This window comes from Pteropus alecto, unplaced genomic scaffold (genome assembly GCF_000325575.1).
Source record: "Pteropus alecto unplaced genomic scaffold, ASM32557v1 scaffold86, whole genome shotgun sequence".
NCBI classification, from domain to species: domain Eukaryota; kingdom Metazoa; phylum Chordata; class Mammalia; order Chiroptera; family Pteropodidae; genus Pteropus; species Pteropus alecto.
Window position 1 is genome coordinate 32,556,293 of NW_006442109.1, and position 11,116 is coordinate 32,567,408.

The 11,116-nt window shown below is 33.4% G+C and overlaps 1 protein-coding gene across 1 annotated transcript in view; it reads left to right on the forward strand.

The window, feature by feature from the left end:
* DPH6 (diphthamine biosynthesis 6) overlaps window positions 1-11,116 on the forward strand; it is a 138,749-nt gene that overhangs the window by 123,227 nt on the left and 4,406 nt on the right. Inside the window, exon 7 of the mRNA XM_006920514.3 lies at window positions 7,953-8,047. Coding sequence (XP_006920576.1) covers window positions 7,953-8,047 — 95 coding nt within the window. The remainder of the gene's footprint in view (window positions 1-7,952; window positions 8,048-11,116) is intronic.

Genomic DNA, 11,116 nt, shown 5'->3' on the forward strand with positions numbered 1-11,116 from the left:
CCTCCTTCCATCTACCCATATGGTTATGTTGCATCAATAGTCAGTGTTCACATTATAGTACCTATAATATAATAGTCAGTGCTTACATTATAATGCCTATAAAAATCCAATCACAGCTGAGTTAGTTAATAAACTCTGGTAATAAACCTTTCCTCTACAACTTTTTATTTTTTTCCTTTGAACTAATAATTATCTTGTTTTCTTCATTTATTTAGTATTCTGTGTACTTATTACTAATTCAACACTATATTCATTGCCAGTTTTCTAATCTCTTATCCAGAAGTTCAGACATATTAAGTATTTTGTCAGTTTCTTCCCTCCTGTAGAAGTCTTTTCTAGGACCTGCTGACCTGGTATAATTTGGATCAGTTTCTTCTATGCCTGTTACAAGGCTGTCATCCTAGCCTCTCCCTATAGCTCTGGAGATCTCTTTAGCTTCCTTCTGCGTTGAAGCCCTTGTTTCCTGGGTCGAGTGTCTTCCTTTTTCTTTGTTTATTCTCATTTTTGTAAAGTACATTCTCTAGAAAAAATTTAATAAGGGTTCACAGAAGGTAAATATTTATAAATATCTTTATTCTTTCCTCACTTGTGATTGGTTCATAGAATTCTATTTTTAGAATATATTTCTGGATCGTTTCTAGTATTGCTTCATTTCCTTACAGATTGGTATGGACTCAAAGTCATTCTGATTCCTGACTCTTCATATGTGACTAATTATTTCTCTCATTGTCTCCTCTCTGAGAGTATGTAAGATATTTCTTTTGCCTCTAGAAGTATAAAATTTGATGTGCTAGTGACTTGGGTGTGTGTATTTTTATCCATGTGCTGGGATAGGTAGAATTTTCAGTGTGAAAATTTCAGTTCCGGAAAATTTTCTTGAATTAGTTCACTGGTATTTACCACCCATCGGTTTTTACTTTGGGATTTCTATTAATTACATGGTCCTTTAATTTCTAACTTTTCTCCTTTAATTTTTATCTAATTCATTTTTACCTTTTCTGGGAGAAAATTTCTTAATTTTACCTTTAAATCTTTCAATTGAGTTTTTATATCATTTTTAATTTCTAAAGCTCATTTTCTATTCTCTGAATGTTCTTTTTTTGTCTGTAGTACTCTATCTTTATTATAATGTATTTCTCTTTTTGTTCTCTCTTTTTGTCTCTCCTTTTTGTTTTGCAGGTTTTTTGTTTGCTTTTTGTTTCTTCTCTCCCGCATAGTCTGTTTTCTACATTGTTTGCTTTGGTCTCTAACTTTTATTTTGAGGTGTTTCTTCTAATCTTTGGTGCTCTGTTCATATTTAAAAGTAGGGGCCTAAAGTTTTTATATTAAGCACTAAATGTGTGGGTGGGGCTTTGTGACCTTGAGTTTCACTATAGGGAAGTAAAACCAGGTCATTTAATTTGAGCTGGTTAGATCTCAAAGAAAAGGATTCTTCAGTCCCCTATCTTAAAGTGAAGGCATGCTACTTTTTTTTTTTTTCTGGGAATTGACAAGGGAAAATAGATTCTGGAGGTCTCAGAATCTTGTGTGCATACATTAACTGAATCCCTCTATTGTTATTATAGTACCTCTGCCCTCAGCTCTTTCTCATTTTTCTCAAGTCAGTTCCTCTGCAAATAAACCTCCAGTGTTCTGCCAGGTGGAGGGGAGTCAACTGCTAGTCAAGAGGGAAGGGATCTAGGGATCTGACTGCTTGTTAAACAGTCTGCCAATCAATCCTTCTTATTTTGGTTCCCTTTTTATCCTTCTTCACCTCTAGAGGTACCTGGTGTTACCATTTCCTTGTTGTTTTAGAGGAGAGCATTATTCTACTGTGTCAACTGGGTTTGTCCTCATTCTCCACTATTGGTCTAGGACTCAGTGTTCTTGGTCCTGCTAAATTGGTTGATTCTATCACTTTCTTTGTTCTGCCCTCCATCTTTATGAGTTTATGCCTTGTTATGAACTACCTTCCAGTAAGGCTTTAGAAGGGAGTGAGGGTAGATGCTTGGATTCTATCCACTATCTTTACCAGCAGCAGTTACTCTTTAACCAAGACTTGATTTTTAAGATCCTCTAAGTAAAAGTTGTCTGCTGGATGCAAGAGTAAAACCATATTATATAAAAATAAGTTGTGGGTATGTCGATTTGGTTGCTTTTTCCAGGACTGTTCACATAGAATTGGAAAATATGACTTCTAGCCTGAATCAAAGGTAAGCAGATGTGTATTGACTATTTAAGGAGCATACCACTCTTCTGGATGCTTGCTATAAGAGCTAAACCAGATTTAATGCAGATTTCAAGCTTAAAGCTCTGTTTCAAGCTCTGTTCTATATGTGTAAACTTGTCTTCTTTATGATTTTGACAATAGCACAGTTTCGAGCCTAGCTACCTATCACTTAAAAACCAAAAGAGAAAGAGAATTTTACCAAAGTTGATTTTATGTTGTGGGTGAGAGAGAATTTTAAGCCTTGTTCCCTGCAATGCTGATTTCATGGAAAAGAACATCTTAAACTGACCTCAAAAGTCAAGAGGAGGCAGAACATCTTTGACAAGAGATTTTGAATTTTAAACATAACCGAGTCAGAAGGATATTTATGGTTGAGATGTCCAATGACATATAAATTACAAAGTATATTAAAGTATACTCAAAGAAAGTAAAAAATAAGAAATCTAGCTATGAGAGGTAAACATAAGTGTAAATATATATATATATTTTACTGTTAAAGTGTACAGATGAAACTTACTGGATTTCGTTAACCAATGTCACCATAAAAAATAAATAAATAAACTTTTAAAGATAAATAAATAAAAATTTTAGAAAAATAAAATGCAAAAAAAAAAATGTGCCATAGAATTTTAAAGAAAGAAATTACATGTTGTTGAGAGAATTCTGAGTAATTTCAGAGATAAATTGACAGCCTTATTGCACTTAAAAAAAAGGATAAGATTTTTAACTAAATCGATTGTTTATAGTATATTTCAAGTACTGGCAAAGGAAGATGAAAAAAGAGAATGAAGCCAAATAGTGAATGATTTTGAATACTGAAGTGAAGATTTAATTATCCAGATATTGAAGAGAACCTGAACATTTTAGAGGAAGGGAGTAAAATTCTTAAAGGTGCACTTTAAGGAATCTGACCTGGAGTAGTGTCCATCGATTACTGTATTTAAAGAGATGAGGTGAAGGTCCTCCATCGTTAGTGGCTGTTCCAAAATATGACCTAGAACATGTCCCTTACATTTCTGAGTATGTATCATAGATGAACTCTTAATTGCCATGTCATGTGGTGCTAATAGAATCGAATGACAAGTATTTGTAAGGACTTCTTATGTGTGTGCCCAGTTCTATGCTAACTGCTATAAGGAGTACAAAATAACCCAACGATTTGAAATTTTTCACGGACTGTAGAGTCTAACAAGTTGGGGGAGGATGCTGATAACTTGGATTAGATAAAGCCAAATTTGTATTTACTGTAAATGTAATTTACAGTAAAAGATGGAAGATGGCCACGTGACCTGGAAGGGTTAGCATTTAAACTGATTTAAGGATTGGGTGACATTTACATAGGTGGTGGCAACAACATGAATCAATATGAATGAAGATTCTTTGGCAAGAAAATATGCAGGGACAATGAGAAACTTATTTTAAATGAAATTAGGAACTGGTGTTGGTAGATGAATAAGAAACTGGTAAGGTAGGAATTTCGGACCCACTCATAAAAGCCATTTGGAGATGGACCAAGTGATTTGGGGTAAGAAATAATAAGATGTAGAAGGTTCATCAGCAGGGATTTATATCATTAAAAGGTAACTCAGAAAATTTAGTCTGGCAGCAGTATTCATGGATTTGAGAGTAGAAGAAATTGGAAATGAAAGAGTCTAAAACGCTGTTATAGGAAACAGGTGTGAAGGCTTGGAGTACAAAGCTACTGACAGTAGGAATGGAGAGATAGAACAAAACTGAAATAAAAATTTTGATGAAAGAATGAAAAAGAAATTGGCACTAAATTGCTGGAAACTAGAAAAGGAAGAATCAAAGATTAGTCCACACAATGATTGGAGAAATTAGAAGGACATATTTTCACAGAGGAGAGCAGGGATGAGAAAGAACATGATATGCTTGGTCTTAAACATACTGAGTTTTAAATGATATCATAAACCAAAGGCATATGTCTTTAAACTATAAGATTAGAGTACAATTGAGATGTTCATGTTACAGACTACAGTGTGTTATTTATTATCATATTTTAGAGAGTCAGGACATTACTGTAACTTCTGATTTTGTTTAGTTTTAAGCTCCATAACCTTTGCAAATCAGTCTAGTTCTCCCCTCTGGAAAAGGGAAAAATAAAATTAGTAGCTATTTTATTGCGTATATATTTATTATATTCTGGACAGTACATTAGGCTTTCCTTTCATATGGTTTTATTCCTGAAAACAGCCCTCCTATAAGGTAGATACTGTGTCATCTCCATTTTACAGATCAGCAGTCTGAAGCTCAGAGAGCTTATATGACCTTAGATTGCACAACTAGGAAGTGACAGAGTCAGGATTCGAACCAAAGACTTTGTCTCCAAAGCTACTGATTTTAACCAGTTATGCAATGCTTTCACTGTGCCTCACAACAATATGTGCCTTACCTACTCTTAACAGTTAAGCTGTGTATTTATGAAGTGTTTATTAAGTGCCATATTGTATGCTAAGTGTTTTTATGCATTATTTTATTTAATTATCTAACACACCTATGAGGTTGCTATAATTAATGTTTACATTTTATAGATGAGGAATTACTTAGAGGGTGAGTTACTTTTCCAAAGTCACATAGCTGGGAAGTAGCAGAACTGGAATTTATGCTTTAAATTTATCTGATTTCAGAGTCTATGTGCTTGTTTATTCTTAAAAGTCATTTTGAAGATTAAATAATTATATTATTTCCTTAACTTTAAGGCATAAAGCAAATAGTGTTTAATTAGTAGTGATAGTGTTAGTATTAGCAGCAGCAGAATAGCTCAAAAGTGGTGCTTGAAGCCATGCAGTGCAGGAACTACCCAAGGCTATAAATTGATAGAGAAAAACATCTTATAGAGAGAAAATGAGGGATATTTATAACTTAGGAGTCGCAGGAGGGAAAGGAGTCAGAGAAGCATAACAGTAGCTTAGGAAATTCAATAACATGGAAGCCTGAAGAAAATAATCTCAAAGATTTGAGACATCAAATGCCACATAAAATTTGAAAAGGATAAGGTCATTGGACTCTCTCAGCAAACTACTGCTCATGATGAGATACCAGTAGACAGAACCACCATCCATCCAGTTTCCCAATGCAGAAAGCTTGAAATTTTACTTTTTTTTTTTAACTTTTCTTACTCCTCTAAACAAATCATTATTTCAGCCTCCTAAAAACCTCTCTCAAAGTATCTGCACTCTCCTCTCCATCTTCACTGCCACTTCCACAGTTCAGGAAATCTTCACCTCCTGCCTAGATTGCTTCAGTGACTTCTCAGTTCTTTCTGCTTTTGACTTACTCCCCACCAGCCCATTCTCCATTGTGCAGACAGAACGTTTCTAAAAGACAAATGCAGTCATGTCAGTTTTCTGCTTAATACCCATCCCTGGGTTTTTATTGGCCTTAGGATAATGACTTAGCATGGTTCTTGAAGCCCCATAAAATCTGTCCTACCACCATTACTCATCTAGTTATGCTCTAGCTATGGCAAACTTATTTCAATTTCTAGTACCTATCATGTGCTCTGGGACTTAACCTATGCCCTTCTTTCTGGAACAGTTTTTCCTTCTGTCTTCTCTTTCCCCCTCCCTTCCCTCACTCTCTCCAGCCTTTCCTGGTTACTCAATCCTTCAGATCTCAACTTAAGTTTTACTTTCTTTGAGAAGCCTTTTGAGTTCCTTCTAGTTAGGTCTCCTGCTTTATACTCCACAGCATCTCATGTATCCACCAAAGCTATCACTACCCTTTATTGTAATTGCTTGTTTAACTTTCTGTCTATACCTCTAGGCAGTAAGCTGTTTCATGCAAAATTTATGTCTGCTCCCATTGTTATCCCCAGCACTTAAAATAATGCCAAATTTATCATAGATATTCAGTAAATACTTTTCGAATAAGTGCTGTGAGTGAATATATGCAGCATGAAATTATTTTATATGTTAAACATGTTATTAAATGAAATGGGGCTGGGTTTTATAAACCTCATGGTTTTCTCTAACTGGTGAGAGGCTGGGTAAAGGTGAAGTACAATTTCATTTGGCTTTTGTTTTTTTCAAATAGAAGATAACTAACAGATAAATGAGGCTGGTTTAAAAGAAGAAAAGAATATTTAATAGGATATTCTTATAGTTATGGTTATTGCAGTCTTTGAAAGGGATAAAAAATTGAACAGAGAACTCATGATGCCCTTAACCTTTTCAGTTCAATAATGAGTATCATTCAGATGGAGTTACTAATATGAATATCAATATCAGTAAGTATGTCAGAAAAAGATAGAATCATATAATAGTCTTTTCTTTTACTAGGAATTCACTTTTTAAATACTCAGACTCTAAGACATTCTTATAAGCCATGAAATGACCCAAGTCATTCACATCTGTTCAAAATGTTTCTTAAAAAGCTTATCTTAATAGTTACATGGTAAAATTAATATTTCTGATATCAGCTCCCATAAGAACCAACTGTATAAAATTTGCTTCTTCTCTACTTCATGAAAATTTATCTACTTTGTTCCTGTGAGCTCTTTTACAAAATGCCAGCGGTTTTCTTTCCTCACTTTTCTTGCTATTTGGCTTTGCAGTATCATTCACATTACTACCGATCCTTAGAATTCTCATAGATCCATTCTTTAAATCCTTAAAGGCATATAGTCAAAGTTGAAATGTAATGGATTCAGAATGGAAGCACAACTTCAAAATAACCAAATAAATAAATGCATAAATATGCAGGTAAAACTGAAGACTTATGGCACAGTCCCAGTACTGACAGTAACAGAAGGCATCAGTGGAGTCACTCTTCCTTTGGGCTATGAGGACTTAGGTTAAAAGAGGCTGTAGGCAGAGAAAACTATGAAATTCAGAATGGAGATGAAATCATAGTAATAAAGCCTCAACACAGGAGCAGAAAGATTCAGTAACACAGCTAGTGAGAGTGCCCCCCATCACTGGGGGGCAAAGGAGATTATTTTAGGCAAAATAGGAGATTATGTGTCAGGCAAATAGATTATTTTACTCTCAATATCAGGATCATTTAAATAGTATAACTTACATTTAATACCAATCACGGGTTGTCGTGGGTTTGTTTGTTTTTTTAAATTTCAGGTTTAATTAGATGACATTATAAGCTCTTCTAACCTTTCTTGAAGTTAGACCTTCCTAAGGCTTGTCTGCAACTTTGGAACTTCACTAGTTCTCAATACCCTTGGAGCTTTACTAATAATAATAACCTTAAGCGTAACAACCATGTTTGCGGCTTCTTTTGTTCACAGGCCTAAGGAAGGGCCTTAGATTGCTCTCTCTGTGTCTCTGAGAAATGCTCTAAACACAACACATTTTTTCCCCTTCCACATTTGGTCAAAGAGGAGAAGCACACTTATGCTGTACATATTCTCATTTACTACATAATGACTTAGTACCTTTCCTTCTTAGCCTCTCTTTCAATCTAAAACTAATATAGTCCTAAAATTTATAATAACCTCTAAATTTTTCATTACATGCAAAAATGTTGGTTGTTTACACATTTCTGTAAAGGTTTTGGGATTATGAAAAAATCCCATGCTTTATGATAGCATTTTTCAAATGGCTTTAAATACGTCTTTTAAGCAGAAATATAACATTATTTTCCTTGCGATCTATTTTGGAATTAAAGCTTCATACATGGATATTTTTAGAGCAAATAATATGTTAAATGAGCATTTTTGCTAGTTAATTTTAAGTTTACTGTTTTTTATTTTTATTTTTATTTTCAGCTTTCTAAGAAATATGGAGTCCATGTTTGTGGAGAAGGTGGAGAGTATGAAACATTCACTTTGGATTGTCCTCTATTTAAGAAGAAAATAATTGTGTAAGATATCATTTCAGCATTTTCTTCCCTTTCTTTAAATTTAAGTGATGGAAGCAACTTTGCATTAAGCTCGAGGCAACTTTTGTTGGGAGAAATAGAACATGTCCTCTAAGTTCACAAACACTCAATTTGTTTAATACCAGTGAAGTCGTCTGAATACCTAAATCAATACCTGACAAGACGAGGCCTTCATAGAAGGCTATAAACTTTTTAGACATTGCACTTTCGTTTACTTGCTGATTATGGCCTGCAGTAAAACTGGTACCTACACACTGACACTTTTATCCTTTCATGAAGTGCGAATTGCCTGTATTATTTATCTTTCATTACAGCTACGTTTGATAAACTGCCACATCAGTAGCCAGTGGGTTCCATTAACTCTATCCTCTTTTTCCTTTTTCTTGGCTTTAACAACTTAAGATGGTAACACTAAACATTTCTCTTCAATTATTTGGTGTTATTTTTACAAATAAACTTTGTAAATTCAGTTTATGGTGAGTAGTGTGATTTCTTTGCCATAAATTGTTAAAATTAGTGTAACGAAAAACAGGAACTTTCTCCCGTTTGTTACATTATTATCCATACTATAATTTATGTCACTCTTCTCATATGCTAAGAGAGCACTTTATCTGCTTCTTGATAAACATCATCAGAATTATGCTTGATTTCAGAAATAATATGCACCTCATCTGATGAAAGATTAGAATTCTGTATTGAATAGACAGCTTCAATATTTTCAACATTGGGAAGTGATTTCTTTGGACATATTAATAATGAGGGAAGGAATGATCTAAGAAAATTACGGCAATTTTAGGTAAATTTTCTAAAATATCCATTGGTCTTGTGAAACATGGCCAAGACATTTTCATTACCATGTGCAATATTCACCCATTCTTGCTTCTTTAATGTTCTCCTAAATTCTTTTCCATTAATGATCATCAGCATAATAATTTATTTGGCAAATACTTATCAAATACCAGTTATGTCCAAAGCTTTCTTCTGGGCACCATTGATGTTCAAACATAATTCCTGCCTCCAAAGGGTGGAGGGACACACATCTGTATATATTATGATACAAGATGGTAAAGGATAAGAGACATAAGAATAAGCTCGTAATTGGGAGGTATTTCTCTGGCTGTGATGATCACAAAACCATTCATGAATGAACTATGCATGAGGTATTATTTCTATTAAATAAATACTGTTTCATTATTCAAGAAAAGAATTTGCATGCTAGTGTGAAATTACAGTATAATAGGAAACTTGCAATATATTTATTTTATTAATATGGGACTAACCAAAAAATTTTTTAGAAGCGTGATAAGAGGAAAAATGCCCAAGAGTAATGTTTTCCCCATTTACTTGACAAGTTGAGTCCTAGAACACCCAGAAGTCTTTTTGGACAACCTAGAATTATAAGATTTTTACTTTTTTATATGACTTGACAAGAAGGTCAGTTTATCACTGTACTTTAGATTGAAAATGAATCTTTTCTACCTCATTATTTTGTATATAAAGAAAGGAAACCTAAGGAAACCTAAGCCTGACTGAGACAATGTCATGAGGGGTATTTAGTCATGCTATTAAAAAGAGAGATTTCAGAGGAGGTGTGTTAGAACCTTCTAATTCTAATGTTATTGAACATTAACCCTCTAGTTCAAAATGTTATTGAGACAAATTACATGGGTGAGACTCTGCAAGCTGCTACCCTGCTCAGTAGGAGTTCTTTTTGTAAGAACGGTCAGTCAAATCAACAATACATAAGAAGTTCTAGCATATGGCTGTGTACTTTAAGAACAGCAGAAGAAGCACTGTCTTCCTTCTTACTCATTCGTCAGTACATCACTTATCTAATTCTAATGCTTAAGCACTTTCTTTGCTTTTTTTTCTTCATAGGCTCTGCCTACCTCAGCTTCACAACTTTCTTACTTGATTTCTTTTCTCTAAATCGCCTTTCCATTTCTCCCCACTTTGCAAAATTCTTTCATTTTTAAAGGCTTTGGTTGCCATTGCCTCAGTGCTTGTTCTCATACCTGAACTCTCATAACACAGTTGGCACCAACAAATGTCCGTTAAATATTGTTGAATTAACTTGTCATTTATTGTTGTTTGATTTTACATATCTATTTTACTTGTATGTGTTCCTTTTTTAGGTTATAGCTACAGGTTTGGGTTGGGATATCTCCTAATTTATGGGAAAAGAATATCACTACAAAACTTTTGCTCTTTAAAATAGAAAATATCTTTATCATACCTACCAATAAGCACTAAATGTGATGGTGTGAGTGAATATGCACTGCACATTCTAAAATTGTACGTAAATGAAAGTTATTTTATTTAGAGATAAGTGCCTATCAAAACTTAAGAACTAAAAGCCTAATGTTTTAATAAAAATGATAATGTTCTTCTTTTTATTAATAAGCACTTTTGTTTTAAAATATGCTACATATGCTACAATGAAAAAATTTAAGTTTAGTCCCTGTAACTATTTGTTAACAATTGACCATTAAAAATATTGGATCCTGTAACTTAGAATTCACTTTTGGGACAAATTTAACAATTTTTCCTGTTATATTTGATATAATTAACCTATAGCTAGTTAATTATTTAAAATCTCATTTCAAATGTCTGATTCAAATTTTTTTATAAAAAGACCACTTCTCAGAGGAGAAAAAACAAACTTTTACATGCAAAAATGATTTGATTATAATTAGAGATGTTTTTAAAACACAGATTGACTTTTTTCATAATAAAAAAAATTAAAAAGAAATCAGTGTGGTTCTAGCAGTTTATTATGAGATACGTTTTGTACGAAATTCCAGTTAAGATTTTTAAAATCTTGTAGGAAAGACTAATATAACAGCTTTTGGAAGTAATTTTTAAAAATTCAAGCTAGAACATTTTACAATTCACTTTTCATATCAATTGGAATGTGATTACTAACCTCTAGATACAAATTTTTAGGTCAGAAAATGAGTTTTTCCTTAAGAGCTTTGGTGCAAAGAATTACAGCCTAGCCTTTGAGAGAATTGGACAGTTGTAGGTCATCAAATAAATAACCTGCTTTCT